General features: G+C 47.3%; 1 protein-coding gene and 1 long non-coding RNA gene across 8 annotated transcripts in view; one reads left to right on the forward strand and one right to left on the reverse strand.

Moving 5' to 3' along the window:
• LOC308478820 overlaps positions 1 to 18,451 on the reverse strand; it is a 50,573-nt gene extending 32,122 nt beyond the window's left edge. Inside the window, exon 1 of the long non-coding RNA XR_013987312.1 lies at positions 18,425 to 18,451. This is a non-coding gene — a long non-coding RNA (uncharacterized lncRNA). The remainder of the gene's footprint in view (positions 1 to 18,424) is intronic.
• An 8-nt stretch (positions 18,452 to 18,459) lies between these two features.
• Positions 18,460 to 26,114, forward strand: part of LOC308478756 (uncharacterized protein) — an 87,912-nt gene continuing 80,257 nt past the window's right edge. For 2 of the 7 annotated variants that reach the window (XR_013987223.1, XR_013987224.1), the window contains exons 1-3: positions 21,179 to 21,303; positions 23,432 to 23,540; positions 24,156 to 24,514. Coding sequence is in view for 2 of the 7 variants with exons in the window: in XM_081008873.1 (XP_080864999.1) it covers positions 21,260 to 21,303; positions 23,432 to 23,540; positions 24,156 to 24,288 (286 nt within the window). In the remaining 5 variants the exon portion in view is untranslated. Of the gene's footprint in view, positions 18,635 to 20,521; positions 20,797 to 21,178; positions 21,304 to 21,428; positions 21,646 to 22,535; positions 22,740 to 23,431; positions 23,541 to 24,155; positions 24,515 to 26,114 lie in introns of those variants that run through there. The other 5 variants (XM_081008873.1, XM_081008874.1, XR_013987222.1 and 2 more) reach the window with 4 other exon arrangements.

The following is a 26,114-nucleotide window of genomic DNA, read 5'->3' on the forward strand; positions in this document are numbered from 1 at the left end:
CCCGGAAGTCTACATATGACTACCTTTAAAGACTCTTCAGAAACTTCAGGTGGTTCAGAATTTGGAAACAAGTATGTTTGTGGATGCTCACACATAGGACCATGCTACACGTATCCAGCAGCAACAGCATTGGTACCCAGTTTGTTTTTGGACACAATTAAAGGTGCCTGTGATTAGACCTTAAGTACCTCCTCCTCCTCCTCCCATAGCAGCCTGCCTGCTCCCCAAGATTGGATGGACAGGTATTTCCCTCTGTCCCACCCAAGATGGAAGCCTGTGCTTTCTCAGTGGCCACACCCACAATGTGACATTCCTTGTCTCAGGAAACTCAGTTGGCTTCCTCTCTTGCTCACTCCATGATAAATACTTTATTCTTATGATTCTGGCAGGCTTTGCATAACCAGATAGATAACATTTTATCTATTTATTCTTATATTTATCTGATGAGCCTGACTCTGATTTATCTTACATTGCTTGATTTGCTTATTGTTATTTTATTGTGAATTGGTGACTTTAATCATTGTAAGGTACCCTGAGTAATGTGTGTGCTTTAGATGGGTGGGCTATAAATTCCTAAATAAGTAGTCGCATAGATAATCTTCCTTAGCTCATTGCCAAGGACTAAACCTACATCTAATCCTTTATCTATTTGTCCCAGTCCTACAAAGAACTACAGTGTTTTTCTGTGTATAAGACGATTTTTTTATTATAAAAAATGCTAGAAATTGGGGGTCATCTTATACACGGATAGTAACAGGACAGGCGATTGGTGGCAGCTGCGAGCAGGAGATTGTCAGCAGAGATTGGTGGCTGTGGCAAGGCCTGCTGGCGATTGGCTGTTGCTGCAGCAACTGGGCGTGTGATTGGCGGCAGCTGGTGGCGAGCGGGCAGATGATTGGTGGCTTCAGTGAGGAGTGTGATTGGCAGCGCTGGTCAGGCGGGTGAGCGGTTGTCGGCAATTCCCCCCAAAAGCTCAACAACTCTGAGCAATCTCCCCCTCCCCCATTTCCTTAATTTGGAGTCCCCAAAGACAGGGGTCGTCTTATACACGGGGGCGTGTTATACATGGAAAAATATGGTATATTGCCTGTGTAAGGCAGATAATCTTGTTATATGCTAGGACAAAGTGTTCTCTGATGATGCTTTCATGCACCACAAGGAAACTTTGGTAGTGGAAGCAGGTGTGACTTCTAGATCCTCTTTTCATGTTCCTGTCAGGGGTGCTGTTGTGGTAGAGTACGGAGGCAAACCTTCTATACACACACACACACACACACACTTTTAACTACATGGTAAGTCTTAAGTGAACCATATGAAACACTGCTTTCCTGTGCTAAACACAGAGATTGCATTGTCTGCATACTACATTGGAAGAAATTCTCATTGAGCTCAATGGGACCGATGCCAGACAGGCATAGGATTGAGCAACTATTGTTATAAACAGTTGAATGAACAAATGTTCTAGGTATATCAGGGGCATAAACCTGAAAAACAATGGGCCCTTGCTTGCCCTGTGTTGCCAACACTGCTTTAACTCAACCTGTAGTAAGATGGTACCTTCTCAATGTAATGTATACAAGAGTCTTTTTCCTGGAAAAGGGTATCTACTTCCTGGGAAATGCGCAAAAGGAAGTTGTCTATCTCCCATAGGCTGTGAGGCCCAGGTACATTGCGAACTCACACATGAGCCACTTGGAAGAAGATGTGCAGTTAGAGAGGCAGCGATAGAAAAATCACTGGCAACCATACTATATGGCTGTTTCTCTATAGCATGCAAAGCCACCATCAGTAATTAAGTTCTGTGTTCATCTGCTGGATCCATTTCTCCATCTCCATCTCCACTAGGCCTCCTCCAAACATTCCCCAGTTTCAGGTTTTTAGGCTGAAAAATAATAATTTCAGTACAGAAGAAATATTTTTGAAGAATTTAGAACCTGCTGCAGGACTATGTGTGAGTTGATTTAGAACTTGTGGGTGGATTTTGTTCAGTAAGTACACAAACTCCTCAGGGAGCAGAGGGAGAAAAGCCTTCATGTAACCTGTATATACTGGGATGCGGGTGGCGCTGTGGTCTACACCACAGAGCCTAGGGCTTGCCAATCAGAAGGTCGGCGGTTTGAATCCCCATGATGGGGTGAACTCTTGTTGCTTGGTCCCAGCTCCTGCCAACCTAGCAGTTCGAAAACATGCCAAAGTGCAAGTAGGTACTGCTCCGGCGGGAAGGTAAACGGCGTTTCCGTGCGCTGCCCTGGTTTGCCAGAAGCGGCTTAGTCATACTGGCCACATGACCCGGAAACTGTACGCCGGCTCCCTTGGCCAATAAAGTGAGATGAGCGCCACAACCCCAGAGTAGTCTGCGACTGGACCTCACAGTCAGGGGTCCCTTTACCTAGCCTGTATATAGTGTGCAAATATAGTGTGTCTTGGATGTGCTAAGCAAAACAGCTCTGTTTAAAACAACACTGTTTTGCGTTGGTGAGCTTCACCGCTTTGCTGAAGCTTCATACACACACACACACAGAGAGAGAGAGAGAGAGAGAGAGAGAGAGAGGAGAGAGAGAAGTTAAGGGTGAAGATAAACACATACCCCAACACCTGGCTGCATGATGATGTGGACAAATTGATATAACTGAGAGAAACAGCAATGCTTTTAGATTAGTTAAATAGGTGATCCTAGTGAAGGGTCAGGGGTCCCTTTACCTTTACAGTGCTACCTCGGGTACATACGCTTCAGGTTACATACACTTAAGGTTACAGACTCCGCTAACCCAGAAACATTACCTCGGGTTAAGAACTTTGCTTCAGGATGAGAACAGAAATTGTGCAGCGGCGGCACGGTGGCAGTGGGAGGCCCCATTAGCTAAAGTGGTGCTTCAGGTTAAGTATAGTTTCAGGTTAAGAACAGACCTCCGGAATGAATTAAGTACTTAACCTGAGGTACCACAGTACTAGTGAAAAAAGGGATTATGAAATGACTGGAATGAAGTCACAATAATACACAGCCAATCAGAACTGGCTATGCAGACATGCTATTCACAACATGTGAAGTTAACTGAAAATAAGTGCCAGAGAGCAGAGTAATTGAATGCATGAACATGTTTCCAAGTGTCTTTGCCCAAAAGAGTGTTTTTCAGCACTTCCAAAAATGTGCATAGCAATTGTTAGTCATTTCAACTTAGCCCTACCTTCTAACTTCAGTTTTATCTGCACTTTTAGGAATCAGATGTTATTTCACTTGACTCTGTAATTCTGCTAATATCTTTTTGAAAGTCAGTCAACTATGCTGCAAAGCAAGTGTGGGGAAGTTGTTGGACTACAACTCCCATCATCCCTGACTAAGGATTCTAAGTAATTTTCCAATAATCAACACTTAATGCAAGCTCTGGAATATTCTGTGGGAAGAAGAAAGGGACACTTCAAAATTACTGTGGTACCACAAGGCAGGTGATCCCCAGAGGGCATGCAAATAGCTACTTGATGATGTGCAATGAATAACAGTAACAGTACAGTAAACAACAGTAGCCATTACATAAGCAACAATAGCCATACTTGCAACAATGTCAAGAGGATCAAAAGCAATCATGTTATTTTCACAAGCCACCAGATTGGGCTGAGCCACAATGGACCAAGTTTGAGTTATGATCAGAACTTGATCAGAAAATGGACAGGTTCAAAACAGCAAACCCCAACCCCTGGCCATTGGCCATGTTGTGTAGGGCTGATGAGAGTTGGAGTTCATGTACATCTGGAATGCCATAGGTTTCTCACTACTGTTATCTAGTTCATGCATAAATATTCCACTGTGTTATTAGTACCTCCCCCCCCCCCAGATTCAAGGGCATAATAATCAAGTAGATCTATATGTATATTTACAATCCTCTTCCATGATCTTCTGTAATAGCCCTACCTAAGCCCATTTCCCATCTACTTTGATCTTTAAAGGTTCTATATTCCAGCACACAAGTATTATAGTAACTCTCAATCATTTTCTCCATCATGGTTAGATCTCTTAACTGACAATATCTTTGTAATTTCAGTATCTGAAAAATCCTTTTTACCAAGCAGTCGCATTCTGGAGACAGCAGAAATTTTGTAGAGGTTAGCATCACCGTCTCATTTGGAAGAATTGAAGTTTGGAACCTTAATGGGAAAGGCAACAGATTGCTGCAATAATGGAGGTTGTTTCTACCCATTATATGGAAATTGAATACGTCTCAACATTGGCAGTCCCCAGCTGTTGGCATCTGCAGCGTTTCGCCCATTGTAACTGCAAAGAGTAAAATTTAATTGCAAATTTTATTCCAGGCTGCAAACATTATGCTTAAAAAGCAAAGGGCCAGCCCGTGCAATCCAGAGAACTCGAGCGAGAGGAGATGGTCTGCATGCTCAACTCTGTGAGGCAATATCCAAAAAGAAGGCAGTGCCACTGAGCAAAATGGGACTGCTAAGGAAGTGTGTTGAGGGTTGCAGCCTGATACAGGCTTACATAGTAGCCTGTCCAATTAGCCATATCCTCTCCTAAGCTAAATACCACACCCAAGGGATACTCCAGCAGATTTAGCTTCAACTATGTATGAGCAGAAAATCACTATCATCTAACTCAGCAATGGGGAATATCGTACCTGGGAACCAAATGCGGTCCTAGGCTCTTTTAAGTATAGCGATTTAATTTACTGAAATTGGGAATGCTTGAATGCATTGTGTGTGTTTAATTCTGGGGTGTTCCCCAGTAACTCTTGTGTGTTTGGTTAACTTTAGTCACACAGGAGGTATCTTATTACGTTCTCCATTTTGTTCTGTGTGTGAGTGACTTGACTGTAATGGCTGCACCTCCGTGAACACTGAAGATAAGGCAGTGTTAGATCAACGCAATAGAGGAGTGCTAATGTTTCTGTGTGAATGTATGTGACAGAAAGAAGTACAGAAATTGATATTCTCCCAAAGAAGCAGTAAGTAGAAGTCTGCTGGAAGGAGAATGTGGAGACCTCTCAGAAGGAACTGCATGGCCTATCTGGATAAAATACAGAAGGCTGAGTGTAAGGACTAGAAAGAGAGAAAGACACAGTTTGAAGGCTTAAGGAAGAAGCTGTAATCTTCAACAAAGAAAAACTAAAGCCCATGCTTGGATAAACACGTGAATGTAAACACGTGAATGTAAATACTGAGAGCCAGTGTGGTGTAGTGGTTAAGAGTGGTAGTCTCGTAATCTGGGGAACTGGGTTCACATCTCTGCTCCTCCACATGCAGCTGCTGGGTGACCTTGGGCCAGTCACACTTCTTTGAAGTCTCTCAGCCCCACTCACCTCACAGAGTGTTTGTTGTGGGGGAGGAAGGGAAAGGAGAATGTTAGCCGCTTTGAGACTCCTTAAAGGGAGTGAAAGGCGGGATATCAAATCCAAACTCTTCTTCTTCTTCTTCTTCTTCTTCTACTACTACTACTACTACTTTGCATATATTCTTCTTTAGCTATATGTTCTGCAAGTAAAAGCTTTTGAATATTTTAACGAGTGTTTGGACATTGTTTTAATTTCAAGAAAAGAGTCGGTATTGCACATGGTTTGGCTTCTGAGCTGCAATTTAGCTACTTTGCCAAGAAGCCCTTCTTGTCTGGCCTTTGAGACTCTACCAAGGGCACACCCTTTCTCCTTGAGTGTTTTTGCATTGCAGAAATATGTCCTTGAACTCTGATGGCGCTTCTCGCTTGTCTGGATGGAGGATAAATAGTGGTGTGTAGGTGTAGAAACTACAAAGATAATATTCTCCATCATTCCTCTGCCCGCTTTCACCTCTGGCCCCAGTCACGACCAACATGTGCCCCACAAAAGGTCCCCCGGAATGGAACGCAGCCATCAGCCAGAAATATGTTTCCCATCTCCGATCTAGCTATTCCAACCCCATGTCAAGAAAAAGAACTCACTATACAGGTCTGAGGCAGCATTTCATAATTCATGAAATTTAAGTGGCAGTGCCATGGAATACATTGAAGTGATTTGAAGTTGTTTGGTGTGTGTGTGTGTGTGTGTGTGTGTGTGTGTGTGTGTTTTAAAGAAAACCTGAGAAATGTGACGCTAAGAATTACCTGCTTCCCAATTCTACAAGCAGATAAAAAATGTTTAATGGGGTGTAGTTGTCTCATATTTATTTTTACTCCTCAAGAATGCATCCCCGTCACTGATCTGGAGAAAATAGAACATATAAATCATGCCTGGAGATAAATGTAGCAGACTAAGAAGCATTCCCAGTTTGGGCTGGAAATTTTGGCACTGTTCAATACAAGCAAGTATGAAAAGGCACAAAGCAACTATTATTTGATGTTTGGGGTGGGGTGTTTTTTTTATAAAAAAATGACAAGATTTGGCAGCTATAATTGAAAACCATGGATAACAATGTTCTCTTGGCATTATTTACATGTTAGCCACATGGCAGGCCTCATAGACAAGCTCCTCTCTTTTCCATTCTTAAGGTTGGCTTGCCACATTTCTGCATCAATTTACAAAGTTGTTTTTAAGTCCTCGTGAAAATTCGTCACCACTTTGGTGTGCTTTCTCCCAACGTTGGGATTTTTGTATGCAATTCCTCAGTGTACACATTCTGCAAGCAATCTCACCTAACTATAATATGTTTCAGTATGTCCTTTTCCACAGATCTATGCATGTTACATATATCTGCATTTCTGTATGCATGTTTAGAGATAACTGCATCTCACTTCACATGTCTTTTCAGGGAAGCAAATTAAATAGGCTTGCATTAAAATGTGAACTGAACTGAATTCTCCCCAATTCCTACTCATAGAAGGGACATGTATGGTCTGCCTTAGAATGAGGTAGAACCACCTTGGCTGGAGAAGTTGATTTCTGTTTTTGCATTGACCTTTCCTCCATCATGGAACCAAAAACTGTGTGCATGTAGTTCTCATCCGGACGCTGACCAGACCTAGACCTGCTTAAACTTCAGCAGTTTTGTTGGTCTCTTGCACCTTCTGATCACAAACTGGATGGTCACTTATCAGGGATGTTGTAGCATTGATTTTCAGGGGTTGAACCAGAGGTCCTTTGAAGTCACTTCCAACCACGGATGGATCTATTATGAAATGAATGAAGCTTAAGATTCAGGTCCCCTAATCCTGGAGGAGCCCCACAAGTGACTTTAGTCCACATTGCTTAAAAAAATTGGGTCTAGCAGACCCAATTTGAATCACATGACTTGAATTCTTGCTGTATATATTTCAACAATCCCAGAGTCTGAGAGTCAGCAGCACAGAAGGAGGTGGTTAGCAAGGATGATGATTACTTCAAGAGCTGCACACAACAGTCTCTTTGGATGAGAAGAAAAATGGGTCATGGAAACTTGCTTTCAGTCCATAATAAAGGAAAGCATGATTTTTAAATCGGTGGCATGTGCCCTGCTTTATTAACAAACATTAATGAGCTATAAGCTGTGTTCCTTTTTTTTTTTTTTTAGCATGACATTTAAGACCAGTGTGAGTTTAAATTTTAATGAAAGGGCACTGAGCATTAATAGTTTCCTAGTTCCCATTTTGTTCATGGGATGGGGGGGGGGGGGATAATACAAGGTAGATTAAAAAAAGAATGTTAGGAGTTCAACTACACGTAATAATTAGGAAGGACATTTATTTCCAAATGTGAAGGGGCTGACAGTAAGAAAACGATAAGGAATTCAGCAGCACAGTGAATTATAAATGTCAAATTATTAGGATGCATGTAAAGAAGCATGTAGCTATTAAGAACTAGACTCGGTGTTTCTGGAAAGCCTTGCTGCCTTTATCATCACTTTAAATCTCTCGGCGGACTCCTGTCATTCATTGTCACATTTCTGGTGTAAGATAATGAGACATATGTCAACTAAGTGTCCAAAACTGCTGGATTTTGTGTGGGGGGTTTTTTGGTTTTTTTAGGAAGGTTTTTTTTCCTTTGCCTTTTCCAGGACACACCAATATATTTCCATATTTTGAAGAGGCCTGTAGGAATACTAGCCAAGAGGAACGCTTGCTTTCTAGAATTCAATTACAGCATGTTTGCCTCTGATGTTCTACATGTTTTGCTTTTATCACCAAGAACACGGTTTTTAAAGGGGATCAAACAGGATGCACTTATTTACTGATGGAGGCCCTGGTCCGGAATTAAAACGCATATACCAAAGCATCTCTTTTGGTATTTCTAAGTGCTAGGGCAATTCGAACCCATGCTATCCAACAGCAGCTTATTCCATCGTAAAGTACTTTTGCATCGTCCACACTGCTGGGGGAGTTAACACTTCGCAAGGCACACCTATGGGGTAAAGTCATTTAGTGCTGGAGAATAAATGACAGCTGTTCAAGATCGTCAGAGTCCACGGACTTGGTTGACCAATTATGCACTTCCTAAACAAGTAGAAATGCATTTACCAAAAGAAAACAACAGGTTTGCACGTGCCAATTGGTATGGAACAGAACCAAATGGAGCAATAAGTACTATAATTAAATAGAAAGGCATATGCAAGATAGATCAGCATAGTGGGAGAAGGCTGTGCGCAGGCAACTTGTATGGTTGCCTGGCCCAGGTGCTCACTGTGGATGGATGGGCAAATTCAAGACCCTTCCTGCTCTCCCTTATCGCTCTGTATCAGACAGAAGATTTTTTCTAGTAGAGCGGCCAACCCATAGGCCTTATTTGGCTTGCCAGGCTTCCTCAATTGGCATGTGTCAGCCCGTCATCCACAGTTGAAAGCAATGCCCTTCTGAATACTAGTTGCTGGAAGCTGCAGGAGAGCATGCTCCTGAGCCCAGGTCCTGCTTGCAGGCTTCTGCAGGCATCTGGTTGGCCACTGTGAGGACAGGATGCTGGACTAGTGTGGGATATATACACAGAGCAGTTAAGTCCAACATTTCCTGTTTGCTAGAATGGGCACACAGAGGAATGTGGATCCAACAGGGAGGACTTCCTGTCATACCTGTGAGAGCCACCTCCCTTCTGGGTGTAACCAAGTAGATGGGCATGACCAGTACTTTCTTGCTGGGGGTACGCAGGGGTTTCCACAAGAAGGGTGCCACCACAGAGAAGGCCCTGATGCAAGTTGTCGCTCCCCTCACCAGGCCATTGGTGACGGTACCAATTTGCAGCAATGTGTAACACATCTGAGGCAATTTATGCAACACTGATCACATGAGAAGAAACCATCCAACAACAGATCTCACAAGTGGAGAATAAACGTTTCACAGAGATGAAATTACCCAGAAAAAATATGACTGCCTAGCACCAGACAGATTAAGCAAGACCTAAGCACAACTGAATTAACATTATGTTGTGGGAGCAGCCATTCCATTCTGGTGCTTGGTGGAGGGAGAGAGTTGAGACTGTGTCAGTGTAATGCTGTGTCATGGACAGAGATCCACTCATCTCTTCACCTACCCCCCCCCCAAAAAAGGCTCACGATAGCTGTTGGTCAGTGTTTCTTCAAACCACTTGTCTGCAAGGAAGAGAAGGCTGTCAAACACAGTACTATCAAATGTGCTGAAGCAAATGCTTGTTTCGCTAAAAGGATTTGATCATATCAACCTCTTGGGACAGCATGTCTGACCTCCCCCCCCCCCTCCACCGGCCTATTGTGTACTTCAGCTCAGTCACAGCTGAGCTGATAGCAGCTGACAGTGGAAAGACTTTCCACTGATGAGATTCAAATGTTTCCCAACACTTATTGGTGATAATCAGCCACACATAACATCTGGGGTCAGGAGGAGGGGCTGTGTGTGTGTGTGTGTGTGAGAGAGAGAGAGAGAGAGAGAGAGAGAGAGAGACTAGCAGGCCAGGGGACTGAGGTTGTGATTCTAGGCTACAAGAGAGGTTGGAAGGTAAACAAGGCCTGGTATAATTAGATGGAGAAGTCCTGAGGTGCTAAAATAGAGTTGAGAGGGGAAATTCAGCGAGATGGTCACATTCTTTTCTGGGCAGCCTTGGGAATGGTGGGAGAAACCATCAAGGGAAGAAAGCTCAGAGCCTGGGGAGTGGTGGTGGGATGATGATGAATGGTCAGGGGGAGAAGACTAGGAAGAGGTGGTGTTGGAAGCTGAAGAGGTAACAGGGCTTCATGAGCTGGGAGAGTCTGTGACAGAAAGAAGTCCAGAATCAGTGGGAGAAGCTGAAGCACGAGAATGGGAAGAGGGAAGCCAAGAGGCAGAGATGAGGCAGACTGGTTAAGAGTCACAGGTGTCGGCTTCCGGTTTACCTGCAGCCATCAAAGAAGTGCGGAAAAACCCCTCTGGGGATTCTGAGCAGCGGGGGAGCTTTTAGAAGCTCCACAAGGACTCTGCAGACCTCAAAACCTCAAGGAGGTTTCCTTGAGGGACAGGGGCACCCAGCAGCGTTAAAGCAAGCTCTTCTGCTCTCTGGGTTGGCAGGAATGGATACCATACTACTGACTGACCAGCGGTGATGGTGCTGAGGAAATTGAGTGATGATTCCTCCTCTGCCTGCCTGCTTAGTAGGTGTCAATTTCCCCTTTAGCCTAAAATCTTCTATTTCCACGATGGACATGACTAGTTGGCCAGTATGGCTAGCCATAATGGCTAGTGCAAAAACACAGTGCAACTCTTAGCTAGCTACTATTTTGCAGGAGAGTGGGTAAATTTATAAGGCTGCAATACACAGAGCTTTAAAAATGCCCAGTGCTTCTCTCACACATTATCCCCGTAATCCTTACCTTAATATAACAAAGGGTGCAAGTATTATTATATTCATTTTGCAGCTAGGAAGGGAAGGAGACATAGTGGGGGCTTTTTTGTCTAAGGCCGCCAAGGGAGTTTTGGGCTGTGTTAACATTTGAACTGAAGAGTTCACTGCTCACATCTCACACTCTGGACCACACGCTGCATGTTTTCCTCTCTCAGGAGAAAGGCTACTGTGACACTCAGACCACAACGGTTTGGAATTCCTGGTTAACACGCAAAGTTTAAACAAGGTGAGTCACATGAGCAAAAGTCATAGGGATGGATCTAAGCTAAATTCAAGTCGAATAAGCCCAAACCAGAGAAAACAGAAGGCAAGGGCTGGGGCTGTAGCTCCATGGCTGCACACCATACATTTCAGGCACATTTAAAGCACATTACTTTCTCCAGAGACTCCTAGGAACCATAGCTCACCCCACAGAGACCTATGATTTCCAGCAAACTACAATTCCCAGGATTCTTTGCGGAAAGTCATGTGCTTTAAACAAATTTTGTGTACTCTGTCTTAGGCTGGAAGCCTAACTACATATGCCTGTGAAGAAGTTCCATTGAATTCAATGAGCCTCGGGACCCAGGGATGAGGGGGTTGGTTTGCAGCTCTAAGGTTAACACCAAAGCCAAAGACTTCACAGACTTCCCTTAAATCAGTAGATCCTTTCAAATAAACAGATAAGTAAAGCTCTTTCCCATTAACAGCAGAAACCAAAAAAAAGATGTGTCCAACATAAAGAACTATTGGAGCATATGGAAAATATGAACTTCGTGCTGCTTCTCTAAAGAAAACAAACAAACTTACCTACCCAAAAGTGGGTGGGGGGGAGATCTGCAATATCACTTATTTCTCAAGAGGATTTAAAAAAAAATAGATGTACGAGGGCTGCATTGCTACCTGTACCTCACGTACCCCGAAGTATGAGGCTGATGAATCCTAAAAACGCTCATCTAAGGCCACAAACAACGGAAATCTAGGATTTCTGCTCACAGCCGTCCAGCTGTTAATTCAGTGTTTCCTTCAAGGCTTCAGAAGCGGGAGGGGGGGAGGCGGGGGGGAGCCGGCGGCTGACGCCCTCAACGAGCTCTATGGGTTTCTGTCCAGCATCTCACAGCCCAGACTGCCTCGGCTCCATTCACTCTGCGGACCCGCCCAGGCTCTTTGTAAGCAAGCTTCGCCTCTGCGCGCCTAACGCCGTCTGGCCAGCAGGGGGCTCCTTCGCTCTGCCGAACAGAGTTCCGTTTGGGCTCGAAGCAGGAGGGATGGGTGCGTCGCTTGAACCGGTTAGGAAGGGAGACCAGCCACCCAGTCCCGCTTGCAAGGTAGTCCACAGGGAAGGAAGGGAAGTCCCCGCTTTCAAAGGAGCTTCCCTTTACTTGGGCATGCTTTTGCTCTGCTTGGCAAAAAGATACGAGTCAGGCGTCCTTTGGGGATGTACACGTGTCATCGCTCTCTCCACGAGAAGCGTTCCTTCAGAGACCCAAACGCTGCCGGGTCACCGAAAAACAACAACAACACACGTGTATGCGTGCGTGCGATCGTAGTCACCCGTGCTGCGTAAATCAGTAGCTGTCTGCTGGAAACCAGCGCACAAAGGAAATTAACGATCCTCTGGAAGTGTGTGCAGAGGCAGGCGGGAGTTTGATGAGCCACACGCGGGTCAAAAAGGAGAAGGCGAGGCTTGCGCCAGTGCCGGATTAAACCCTGTGGAGACCCGTAGGCAGTCGAAATCTCAAGTGGTATAACATTGAACTAAGAAAGCTTGATTGCAATTTTCTTTCAAGATCAAATCTTCTTCTTGTTTTAATCCGTTGTCATGGGGCCCCTAAAAGGCGTAGGGCCCATAGGCTGGTGAATAGGAGCCAACTCCCAGGGACCGAGGGGTCTTTGCCCCCCCCCCCAATAAAATATTTGAGGGGGCCCCAAAGTTAATGAGCATTGCCATTTGAATGGTGTCCGTGCACCATGTTATGTAATCGATTCTGCAGGACAAGGCTTACCTAGCCCCCTCCCTCCAATATTTTACTCAAGTTGGCATCCCTGGGTTGGTGGCTACTCTGCCTACTTGGTACTTGAGTCAAAACAGGCCACACCTCTACTGCCATCTGCATAGACCAGGAAGAGGTTCAAACATGGGTCATGGGTCGTTACGCCCTGTTATGCAGACTGCTGTATGACAGGTGCGCATTGGAACTGGAGAGGAGGAAAGCGAAGAGCCCATTAGGAAGTGTATGCAGAGCCAATGACAGGCAGAGCCCAGGGGTCCTAGTTTGGCCACCATCCTCCTCCCTGCTGACTTCTGCAGTGCCAACACTGAGACTAAGCTGATACTCAAGGCTACTAACTGCAGGTGCCTACTTGAATAAAATATCAGGGGGTTCTTGTAAGCCCAGCCCATCATAATCAATCACAAGATGCAGCATGCACACACCATTTGAATGACAATGCCCATTAACTCATGGGGGGGGGCGCCTCGAATATTTTACTGGAAGAGCTAAAGGGACCTCAGGCCAAGGAATTGGCTCTCATCCTACCAACACATTGGACTGCTCAGTCTTGAAAGACTGGGGACAGAGAAAATAAAATACCTGCTCACACTGCCACAGCTGGAGGCAGCAATGCTTCTGAACACCAGTTGCTGGAAACCACTGGAGCTGAGAAGGCTCGTGTGCCCAAATTCTGCTTGCTGCTTTTCTACAGGTTGGCCACTGTGAGAACATGATGCTGGACCATTGGCCTGATCCAGCAGGCTCTTCTTGTGTATGGACTGAATATAAGAAGGCAGTTGGGTGGAGCTGGCTGAGGTTGGTAGGATGGTGGCCTATTTGCAGGGCCGGCCCACCCATGAGACAAGGTGGGACAACTGCCTCAGGTGGCAGGATCCACAGCGGCAGTGGATCCTGATGTAGACCTTTCTCCCCCCTTTGTCCCTGATGTTGATTTCTATTTTCCTCCTTCTTCCCTGGCAGGGAGGGGGATGCCATTTTGTGGTTCACCTCAGGTGCCAAAATGTCTTGTGCCAGCCTTGCCTATTTGCCCTAATGGATTGGCTGCAGCTGATATTATGATAGGGCTTGCAAGAGCATCATTTAAAGCACACAGAGATACAAAAAAGGACCTTTCTGGCAAACTGTGTAAGAGGTCTGGTTCACAGTTATGCAGGATCCAGAGTCTGTTCAATAAAATAAAATCATACATTTGGAATGGCCAGACGTTCACATGTCGGAAAGCAAGCCGTGTCCAGGATCAATTGCAGAGGTCAGCAAACTTTTAAAGCAGGGGGGTGGCCCACTGTCCCTCAGACCTTGTTGTGGACTGGACTATATATATATATATATATATATATATATATATATATATATAGGGGGGGGGTGGATGAATTCCTATGCCCCACAAATAACCGAGAGATACATTTTAAATAAAAGCACACACCCTACTCATGTAAAAACATCAGGCAGGCCCCACAAATAACCCAGAGATGCATTTTAAATAAAAGGACACATTCTACTCATGTAAAAGCATGCTGATTCCTGAAACCATCCGGATTGAGAAGGCGATTAAGCCGCATCCGGCCCCTGGGCCTTAGGTTACCTACTTCCCTTGATCAAGTGTGTCTCCCAGATAAGATTATGGGGTTGGGTGTGACTTGGTTGCCCACTGAATTATTCTGGCCTAGTTCAAAAGAAGTTCTCTAGACGGCATCCCTTCCAATGCTGAATTCTGGTCAATGTTGCCCAGGTGTGAACATTGTCTAACCTTGCCCTCCTTCGTCAAAACGGGAAAAGAGAAACAAATGATCAAAAGGGCAGGGGCATGAACGACTGAGCTCACGGAAGGCTGAAGTATCATCAAAGAATCATAGAAGGGACCACGAGGATCATTTAGTCAACGCCCTGAGATTAAGAGTCTCATGCTCTGCCTGCTGCGCTATCCCAGAGATGGCTTGTCCGGGAGCGGTAGTAGCCACCGTGTGAAAATTTGGCAGCACCACCACCGTCGTCTACTTTCTGAGTAGAAGAAGAAGTTCTCGGAAGCAGAAGTGGGTTCCCCTCTAAAACAAGGAACGTCTGGCAGCCGTAGGGTGAACTCGTGCGCGTGCATGTAAGGGATGGAGCGGGAGAAAGGCGAGGACGAGAGATCAAAGGAAGCAGACAGAGCCTCCAGGTCGAGGATGATCAGCATCCAGGCAGTAGATCTGAAACTCTCCTTCTGTCTCCTCTTCAGCGCTGCTAGCCACGTCCCGTGCTTTTGCCTTCTGCCTGGAAGCCTCCCCCCCCCTGCCTCGGAGTTGGCCCGCCCGTTGCCACTGGAGGGATGTGCTGCTCGCTGGCCTTTGAGCGCTGCCCTTTAGCTGCTCCGTGAGTTGCCTGGCAATGAGGCGCTTGCGGCTCCGCCCATCAATCGGCATCTGTAGGCGGTTGGGCTTTCCCCCCTCTGGGCACGCTGGGCTCGAGATCACCAGCAGGGCTGATGGTGTTCCCATCGCTGGATCCGGACATCGCTTTTCCACTCCTTGCATGCCAGCATTGCGGCCTGCCTTCTGGTTCCTTGCTATTCCTTCCTCCTTGGCTTCGTTTAAAGGACTCCTCCTTGAGCCTCACGTCAACGCGAGGGTTCAGCATCCGCAGCATATGCCTGGTGGAAGGTTGTGATGTGGGAGAGGAGGCTCCTGAACATGCACAGAGCGCGTGTTATTTTCATTCGCTACACACAGAAGGTAGTTAATTAACTCCCAGGTGCATCTGAGAAAAGGCTATTTCTGGTCCGGTTAATCCAGTGTTTCCCAAAGTTGGGTCGTCAGCTGGTTTTGGACTACAATTCCCATCATCCCTGACCACTGGTCCTGCTAGATAGGGATGATGGGAGTTGTAGTCCAAAAGCAGCTGGCGACCCAAGTTTGGAAAACACTGGTACAGTCCTGCAGTTTTCAACACCCGGAGAAGTCACCGGTTCCCTCATCCCTCCTCAAAGGGATTCTAAAGCAGGGGTAGGTTGGTCGGGATCTCTTGGGGACCTGCAGTGGATCGCCAAGGGTTTCTGACTCCCTTTTATTAGCAATATCAGCAAAATGGCTTCTCCCACCTACATAAGGCTGCAGAAATGAAGAAAGCTAGCCCGGGCAGGCGTAGAATTCTGTGCAAAAGAACGGTGATCTCAGTTCAGTTCTGGTACTGAGAGCAATTTCCTGGGCTCGGAATGTGCTCAGAGGCACCCTCCCTGTCTTTGAATTCTAAAAGACCTGGCTCTGGTTGGTAAGATCATGGACTTCTAGTGAAAATCTAAGATCTGACAAGCCTAAGTCTGCCCTCCTCTGAAAGTACAGAACGGATGTGCCCGAGAGAGGCTTGAGAAGGGGACGCAGTATGTACTCCGCCATCTCAAACGGAAATCCTCCCTGTCCCCCGTGTTCTTTCTGCTACATCGGAGTTACTCTCCTTTGAGTTAAGGCAGGTGTAAAGAACCTTCGGCGCTCCAGATGAACTACAGCTCCCATCAGCCTCAGAAAGTAAGGCCTATAACCAGGGATGAAGGGAGTTCATGAACATATGGAGGGCCAAAGGCCTCCCACTTCTGATTTAAGGCAAAGGTAGTCAGCAGAGTGCCGTCCATGTTGTCTTTGGACCACAGTGCCCTAGCCAAGGTGGCCCATGGTCAGGGATGATGGGAGCTGTACTTCAACAGCACTTGGAGGCACAACGTGGGCAATCTCTGATTTAAGACACACCCCATGACACCAGAACCATCAAAAAAGCATCGTCGGGTGCTAGCAAGCCTAGTTCCAGAGGGAATCTGCTGTATGCTATAATATGGATGGACCCTCAGCTCCCAAACAGCCTGGGAGTATCACTCCTGCTTCTGAATGGCACACCACCTGGCTTATCCTGCTGTCACCACGATGATTTGAAAGATGGAAAGGAAATCACCACCAGAGAAGGGAAGAAGGGGACGTCGCTGGTTGCCTCCAGCCAAAGAAAGAGCTGCATTGAGTCAGATTTGCATTGTATGGCTAGCCTCCCGCCCCCCGACGTGGATAGCTTTACCACCCAGTGGTCATAGTCAGCCACTCCATATGCTCATCTGAGGAAGCTCGTCCCGATTGCTCTAAAGGGCAAAGAGCAACTCGCATTGCAAATCTTCAACTCTGTCCTTTGCCTAGGAGGGCGGGGCGTGGAGAGGCGAGCTGGGCTATCAAAGCATCAACTCCTCCTTTGCAGCCCTGGAATGACAGCTGCTACCCCACCCCCTTCGGTGCAACACCATTTCCTTACTTTTGAGTTGAGGCACCCAGTGCAAAGTCAGATGACGTCACTGAGCTGGGACTGTCCCTTAATAATAATTTAAACAAGAATTTTCACGTAGCGATGTTCTCCCGAAGGAACGGTAGTGTGCAGTCCTCATCCCTCAGACCCCAGTGACAAAATTATTGTTTTTAGAGGGGTGGGTGGGAGGTTTGCATGGACCTTTCTTGCTTTCCCATCCCTTTACCTTGTTGAGAAATATTTGATTCCTCAACTGCACACGTGGAAATGTATGCAAGTCACCAAGGCAAAACAGAACAACTCCCCGCCCCATCTTACGCCTACGACTCCGATTTTCCCCCTTTAATGCTTTTTAAACAGGACAAATCAAACGCTCTTCAATTACCTTTAAGCGAGCGATTAATAATTAGTCTGCCTTAGTATCTCCTAATAGGGCATTTTGCATATTATTGATTGACTCTTCGCTTGCGCTGTATGAAGTGCGGCCAACTATCACTGCGGGAATCATACCTGACAGAGAATCAAAAGTTACAATCCTCTTTACAGAAATATAAAACGATCCTTATCAAGAGGCAATTAACTGGGCTGTTGTTTCTCTCTGTCTCTCTCTTTCTCTTTCTCCATTGGATCGGTTTTCCTCTAAAGCCCAACCCTTCCAGTCCAGTCTACAAGCACATCTACACAACCGAACACACGTTTTATCAGTGGAATAATTCATCCAGAATAATAGTTACCTCTGGTTTTGGGGGTTTTCTTTCTTTCTTTTTTTACAGTCACTAACAAGGGCCGGGATCTCCATTCAGAATCTTCATGATACTGAAAAGGCAGAAAATGTTTCCCCCTTTAGTCATTTTAGTCATGTGTGCAATAAAAGGGGGAGGGGGAAGGGCGTTGGGGGGGGGGAGAGGGAGCTAGCGTGCATTCAGAGGAATCTAAGCTGCACTAAGCAATCTTTCCTGTGCAACTTCCAAGTAGAAAGGTGTAGTCTGAGTCGCCTTTCTGACTGGCCAAGGGATTCTCGTTCTCTAGGACTTACAACCGTGAGTCCCCAGATGACTACTCTACCTTAAAACTCCCCCTTAATACGTTTGTGATTAAGGAGAAACTGAATTCTTTGCTATGTTTAAACACCCAATTGAAGCCCAGAGATTTTCTGCGGGTCAAGTTCCTGGCCGGGTTTCAATTTGGGGTGAGTTGTGGACAGTAGGATGGGGTCTACTCCAGCACATAGCAGAGCTGAAAATTGTTAGCACAAAACTCCCCAACTAGCGGAGTAGAACAGAAAGAACAGAACTTCAGATCATAAGCGAGCGTGAGTGTGTTTGGGGGAGTGTAATATGCTAAGCGCGGCCACACACACACACACACACATGCGCGCGCATACATACAGTGCTAAATAAACATTTAGTGTCCTAATGCTAAGCCTCCGGGAATGCTTGTAAAGTTCCCTACCTGCCTCTAAAACGAGCGACCAATTCGTCTGCCATACTTCTTTCTTTCTTTCTTTCTTTCATTTTTTTATTTTTTATTATTTGCAATAGCCTTGCCTGGGAGGACTCGAAGGCTGACCTGCAGAGGGCAATCGTTGGACACGGATGATAACAAAGGCAGCTGGGGAGATTAGGCTCAGACACGTGGCTGTGACCCAGGACTGCTGCGTAGGTAGGCAGTGGTGCTTAATTAATGGATATTGAAACAAAAGATGTGTGTGTGTGTGTGTGTGTGTGTGTGTTTGTCTTTAGGCTATATTTTCCAAGGCTAATCTAATTCATAACCGTTAGGTTTGTTCTAAAGAGATTAACCCAAACTTTCAAGAGACAGGTTCAGTTAACTCTAGAATTATCCTAAATTGTTAATTGTTTACTGGAATATTTAAAGTCGGTCATTTAGATACACCCCCCCTCTTTTTTTTTTTTTTTAGTTCTCTGCTAATCAAATAGGGGGGAGTGGGAACTGACAAGAATCTTAATTGCTTCAGCCATTGGCAAGAGAAACGTGTGGGCTTTATATAGGGACGGGACACCCCCCCTCCCGTCTCCACTCCCTCCCTCTTCCAAAGCAAGCAGTGAACCACGTCCCAATTCCTGGTAATAAATTTGCTGTTTGCTTCCTATCTGGCTATTGTCTCCGCTTTTAGAGCGGTCCACCTTTCCGTTTCAGCACCAGGTATGTGGACAGCGACACGCTGATTTGCATATCATAATCAACTCCCTTCTGCCGTCCGCTTAAAAAACAACGCGTTCACACGAAAATAATATTCGCGCTCCGTGTTTGTTTGTTTGCTTATTTGTTTTTTAAAAGACTCTTTTGGCTAACTTGTTTTTTGAGCTGCTGTAGTGTAACCTGCTCCCACCCCATTAACGGCGTATTCATTAGAACAGAGGAGAGGAAACAGTGTGTATTCCTTCCAACTTTTTCTGCATCCTTTATATATTTTAACAACTAGCCCAAACGGACTGGAAGCTGCAAGGAAATTTGGTGGTGGCAGACTGAGTAAATGCTGTTCTAAACACACACACACAGACAGACACACGGGTCTCCCCCTCCCTCCCCTGTCTGAGCCTTAGGAAGAACGGGTGGGAAACCCATATTTAATCAGTCCATGTCCAAATTTCAGTGATCGGAAATGTCTTTCTCAAAAATAACTCCCACTTGGAGGTTGAGTGGGGGGAAAGGTCCCGGGGTTTGCTGGCAAGAAAGCGACTTTGCGTCAATCCTGATGAAATTAGCAGCGCTGAGATTTTAAGAGACATTATCTGGGTGTGCTTTGAGCGCAAGTGAGATGGTATAGATTAAACACACACACACATCATGAAAAGAAGGGCGCCTAACTTCTTCGAAAGGAGCAAGACCCTGTAACAACCATACGTTCGAGACCGTTACAGTCCCTAAAGAATTGATATACATATCTATTCTTACAATGCAACGTGCGGGGCTTGCTAGCTCTGGTTCAAGAGCATGCATAAACACACACACACCACCCTGCTAAACGGTTCTGCTCGACACATGTTTGTTATCAGAGGGAAAGGCTGGGAACACAGAGCCATTTTTCTCAGCAGCTACCCCCCCTCCCCCCCCTTTAGGACTGCACGTTTACCATCATACCACCCAGCATCGGTCGTTTCCCAATAGCAAGTCATGAATATGAGCTGTATGAAGCCTGCACGTCAGATCTTCCTCAATTAATCCACCATTAGCATGCTTGGGATCTGGGGCTTGATGGCTTAACAGAAGCTTCGGTGGCTGCTGTATGTGCTTGGCCATCCCCAATTAAGCTCTGCTCAAAATGAACTCGGCAAGACCAGCCTTCCTGAGCTGTCAGTGACTCCCGTTTTTCCTTATTTTAACGTTTGTGTGTAGTGGCAGGCGACAGATGGTGTAGATCAGATCGATTTGATTGCATTAGGCGATTTTTCTCTCTCTCTCTCTCTCTCTCTCTCTCTCTCTCTCTCTCTCTCTCTCTCTCTCCTTCTCCCTCCTCTTCTCTCTCTCTCTCTCTCTCTCCCTCCCTCCTCCCTCCCACCCCCACCATCACTTCTTTTCTGGAAGCTCGCAGCATCTGAAAGGCGATCGTCGGGGACTTGGAGAACACCAGCATCCGTGAGGTGGGAAGGCAGCGGAGCACACAAAGCCAGCCAGAGGCGCCGAGGTCCCTTTCCCAGGGCTTGTTAACACTATAATCCGGCACCAGGAGGGAAGGCGAGAGTGCGGAGCGGGGAGGGGGGGCAGCTTTCCGCTGCCCAGAGCTTCTTTCCCTAGCTCATCAGATGCCTCCCTGGGTTTTACACACAGTTGGAGTTCGGCTCGAACCCAGGATTTAAAGGGTAAGCGCTTCAATAGAGGTGGATTTCTGGGAGTTGCATGGGGAGGAAGTGGCGAGGAGTGACTCTCTCGGCTCTGGAAAAGGAGGCAGCACTTTAATCAAGATAAATATTTCTCTGATTAACCCCCTGCGTGCACTTGCACCTTATCCTGCCTGGTCCACAGTTCATATAAGTCATCGCATCCCTGGCTTATATTGGCGGCGTTTCTCTTCTTCTTGGCAATCCCTGAACTGCTCTAAAGCTTTATTCTCAATTGCTGGCAATGGCTTGCTCATCTCTTCCTAGCCCCTCACCCTCCCACCCACCCCAAATCAACACAGAGAAATATTTGACATTTTAAGCGGAGCCTTCCTTGCCTGTTATTCTGATCGGTGGCTTTGGGAGGGCTCAATCCCTCCAGTTATTACGGTAGGGAGGGAGGAAGATTCTAATCAACATGGCTTTCCGTGAACAAAGGTAGTTAATGCTGATGCTGAGCGTCGCTCCGGGCTCCAGAAGCTGCAAAAGGTATCGAAGGAGCAACAAAGCGCCAGAGATGGCACTGGGGTTTGTGGTGTGGCATGGCGTGTTTGTGTATGTCTGTGTGTGTGAGTGAGAGAGAGAGCGTTGAGGGGTGGGGTGGCGATGGAGCCGACAGTTTAAGGAGGTTTGAATGGAATATGCGCCCAGAGGCAAGCGATCTGCTAGGAAATGGTGTTCTCGTTAAGTCCCCGTGCCCTGCCTGAAGGAGGGACCGCTGTTTGTTGGCTTAGGGCTCATCAGAGCTCTCTCGCTGGTGCAGCGGGGAGGGATTCCCCAAGGACGGAGCTGTCCACTAGCCCCGGTGCTGAACTGCCTTCGACCATTTTGGTAGGTGCTATCCAGCAAGGAGGGCCGTGCACAGTAATCACTGCATTGAAGCGGTCAACGGGCGCGACTGATGGAGCAAGTTTGGAAATGGGCGCTTGATACTCCGGGGTGGGGGTGGGGGGTGGTGAGTTGGGGCTGATTTCTCAGCCCGGGGAGGAAAATCGCCCAAGTGCATTTTGTTATGCGGGCTTCTGTGTTTTGGGGTAATAATAGTAATGCTACTATTGGAAAAGTTTGGCTATCAACCCTCAGCCTTTCCCCTACCACGAGTTTTTGGCACGAGGGGATTCTCGGACACGTTGTTTTCGGAATTAAGGCGAGAGGGATGAGGTGCCTCAAACTGGTGGCGTGTTGACTTTCCTCAAGCGGCTTTTCTGGCTGAGAGTTCAGTAGGAGGACAGACTGCCCCCGTCTCTTTTCCTCCCCTGCCCGAGCTCTCTGTAGTGTGTCAATCTTCAATTGTGCACAGCGGAGGGAAAGGAATCTCTGTGTGTGCTGCTGCTGGTGTTTCTTTTATAGCTGTTATTCTCGTAGTGCAGCCTCAGCCTTCTGCCTTCAGGAGGGTGAGAAACGTAGCTGAAAACTGAAGAGAATGCGTGGAAGTTGCATGTGTCATTATTTTTTCATGATTGAAATTATTATCTGTATCGTGTAAGTAGTTTGGGATGTTGTTGGTGTTGGTGGGTGTCTATATACATTAAAAAAAAAAAGAAGAAGCAGCTATTCTTTCTAGGTCTTTGTAATGATCTGGTATTAAAGCACGAGCTGGTCCTGAAGGAGGAAATCTGGCAAGAATAAACGCAAACATCTTGTGTGAATGTCACTTGCAATCTGATATACAAGCTGGTCAGTTACAGAGCTCTCTAGCTAGACAGATGCCTTACAATGAGTCTTGGTGCGAGGAAGAGTGCAGCACCCACCCACACCCAGTCTTCTAGCGGCGCTTCTTTGTATTTTGCAGCCAAGGCGGAACAAAACCATCCCAAACTTACTGTGCGCTGGGATTTTTTAAAAAAATATTTTTATTTTATTCTGTTTGCTCCTTTAGAGGAAACCGAATCCTAAACCCTTATCCTCAGGGGCAACCGCTGCAGGTTCGACAAACAAAGACCTCCTTTACCGCCCCCACTCTGGCTCTTGATTGTAGAGTGTTCATTCACACGTTGTGTCTGACTATACCAGCATTGCAGGGTGAGAAAACTTTTTTTGTAAAAAAGAAATGTGAATGGATCCGTACAAATGCACATAGGGACGGAGTGAGAAGGGGAGAGACAGGGGAACTCGGTTAAGCGTTTTCACTTTGGAGACATGCTGGCCAGACCGTAAGGCGTAGAGAGTATCCCTAGGATGTGCTATCACGCGTTTATCAGGCGATCTCAAAAACGCTGCTTTAAGAAAACGTCAAGCCCTCGCCACTGAGACCCAGCTCTTTAGGGGCACGCGGGAAAGGAAAACGGATGGTTTCTATTTTATCTTATATTACTGCGCTCGGAAGGGACTTTTAGCCTTAGGTTATACAGCATCCGAGAGGCCTGGAGCGGAGAGGCACTTGCTTCTCTCCGACAGCTCCGGGGGCGCCTTCTAGCAGCTGGCAACGGCGGAGAGAGTATGTTTTTTGTTTATTTTCCCCCGCGAGCCGGGACCTCTCCAAGCGCCTCGCTGAAATTCTCCCGGGCGTGCGCGGTTTTCTTGATCAGATTTCCACCCATGCGCTCTTTCTCACCTTGCTAGTCTAAGCAAACAGCTCGGTAAGACTTGTGTGCTTAACTGTGCGTCTCTTCTCCAGAAATCGCGTCGGCTGCCATGAAGAGCCGTTCAGCGCAACCCCAGGGAGAACTCGAGAGAGGGGAAAGGATGGCAGACAAGCCCAGAAGAAGAAGCTGGAAGCTGGCCAGGTAACGCTGGGCGGACGGAGCAATGAATGCATACAGGGATGCATGGATGGATGGATGGATAGACGGAGCAGTGAATGCGTATAACGGTGCTTTGGAGAGGTGCATGCGGCCGGCTTCCTGGGTACACAGTCTTTGCATGCAGCTGATGCGTCTGTAACGCGCGCCTACGTCTTTTATGCGGATAGACGGTCTGTGGGGTTTGATATGAACATGTGTGTGTGTGTGTGTGTGTGTTGTGTGACACGCAAGCAGGCTGGATTGTCAGCTCGGTTATATATGTTTGCTGACGGGGTATCCAAGCACGTCTGGGGCATTCGTGGACGGGGGCTGTGCAACGCCCAGATGGACCCGGATCAGCCCCGTCCACGCGTCGCGTGGGAATAGGGCTGCCTCCTCGCAGGGGCCACGCATCTGAACGTGGCGTGGCAAGGCTCGTGTCTTGATGTGGCCGCATGCTTGCGGGGTGCATGCGTGTGTGTGCCTGTGGTCCTCGCCTGCCTGCCTGCCTGCCTGCCTGCGCCTTTGGACCTGGGCATCTGCCCTGCTGCCAATTGCTCTCGGGACTTGCCCTCGCTCCAGTCCTTCATGGCTGCCTCTTCTCCTTTGCCTTGCCAGGGCCCCGGAGTCCAGCAGCCCTGCGTGGATTTGGGATCATCGCTCGCTGGGCGACTCTCTCTTGGATTCTCCTCCTGCTCCTCCTCCCGTTCCTCTGGGCGACCGGACGTACAGTTGTGGATTTATTGTCGCGGTGCGTGCAGCTCCAGCCTCCTCTTCGCCTCCTCCTCCACCACCACCGGCGCCAACACCACCACCGGCTTTCTGACTCTCTTCGGTGACGGGTATTCTTGGGTGGATAATACGGATTACGTTGTTATTGCTTAAGAATACGCGTAGTCGAGGAGAGTACTCGCGGCAGGCGGGTGGGCAGCGACCACCCACCCCGGTTGGCTCCTTAAACGGCTCTAGTTGCCAAGGTAGCGCATCATTTTTTAAACATATATATTTAAATAATAATCATTATTTCATTTTGCTCTCGTACTTCCCTTTTCTCGTACCTCGCAATCTCCGGCTGCACCAGACCTCTCCACCCCTTCAACCGGGGCGGGGTTGCCTCACTGCAGCTTCCTACTCGGATACTGCGGAGATGGGAGGCAGGGAGGGAGGGGGGCGTCTGTGGAGTCCTGGCGTCTGTGCTCGGGCTCCGGACGTCCTCTTTCTTAATGCGGATTATTGACTCCCCCACTTTGTTACTTCTGATCCACTCCCAACCGGAGTGGAATTGGTCCGCCCGGGTGCCAGACGCGCAAGCGGGGATTCTGATCCGCCTTAAGCCATTGGGAGGGTGGAGCCGGGGCACGTATGGATGGAAGGAAGGGGTGGTGAGGTTGGGGTTGGTAGAGTGGCGGCGGTGGTTTGTCAGGATGGAAAGAAGTGGCTTTGTGTGTTTGCCCAAAGGTGGAGTCGGGAGTAAATCTCAAGGAGGACTAGCGGATTGGGTGTTCAAATACAATTTGTACATTGGTATCAAGCTTTGCTTCCCGCTTGTGCCTGGCCCGGTTCTATTGCGTTTTTGGACAGGGGCTGCGTGCTCGGTGGGAACAAAACAAAACTTGAGGGAGTAGCGACAGGTTTAATTCGGTTTAGCCCTGGACGCTTGGTTTCTCGCTCCAGGGAGGTGGGGTAGGAGTGTCACCCGTTCCTTCTCTCTTGTCTCTTGCGATGCGGTCCTAAACACGTTGACTCGGATGTCAACCCCATTGTCTTTAACGCGTGTTTACTCAGAAGCAAGTCCGACCTTATTTAGCAGGCCAACTGGCAGCCAACTGTGCACAGAGAGACAGCCTTAGTCTCTAGCGATCCTAATGCATGGGATTACAGCTCGATCTTTGAACTGTTTTCTTGGAAGTCTGGCCGAGATCCTAGACTCGAAAGAGCCCTTTAAAACCGGCATATGATCCGGTTGCGCATCTCACTGAGTTCTGTATGTGTATAAAACTGCAGCCTTAGAGAGTTGCTTCAATCCTCGCTACTAGCTACCTTGGTCAGCTCCACGGAACAGGGATGAAGAAGACCCAAGCTTTCCACAATAGGAATTATATATATAGTGTCATTTTTATACACTTCACGCGCACACAATCCGGAGTTTCAGTTTCTTTAGGATAGTAGGGTGCGCAACATTGCGGCATTTTGATCAAGAAGTCCTCTCGCAGTGTCTCTGTGTAGACAGGCCGGGGCAGAGATTCTTTTGGACTTCCCACGCCGTGGTTCTGTAGGAAGGCTTCGGTGACCCTAATGAGTGCCGGACTGATGCAATAGGGAGCCGCTTCCCGCAGGCCTAAGGCGGGGTGTATATCCCCCTATATATAATAATTACAATTATTATTATTACTTTGCACCCAAGGCCGAGGCAGTAGGGAGAAATTTTCCCAAAGTAGGGCATGTGGCCTCCCGTATTGTAAAAGAGGAGGATCTGGGTCCATTGCTTTCCTGCAGGAAAAAAAGGAAGCAGAGTCTGGGACGAGCTACCACACCCTGAGTTAGCATTTTACCACCCACCCACCCTCCACTAGCGAC

This window comes from Podarcis pityusensis (genome assembly GCF_964106645.2).
Source record: "Podarcis pityusensis genome assembly, chromosome: 6".
In the NCBI taxonomy this organism is placed as follows: Eukaryota; Metazoa; Chordata; class Lepidosauria; order Squamata; family Lacertidae; genus Podarcis; species Podarcis pityusensis.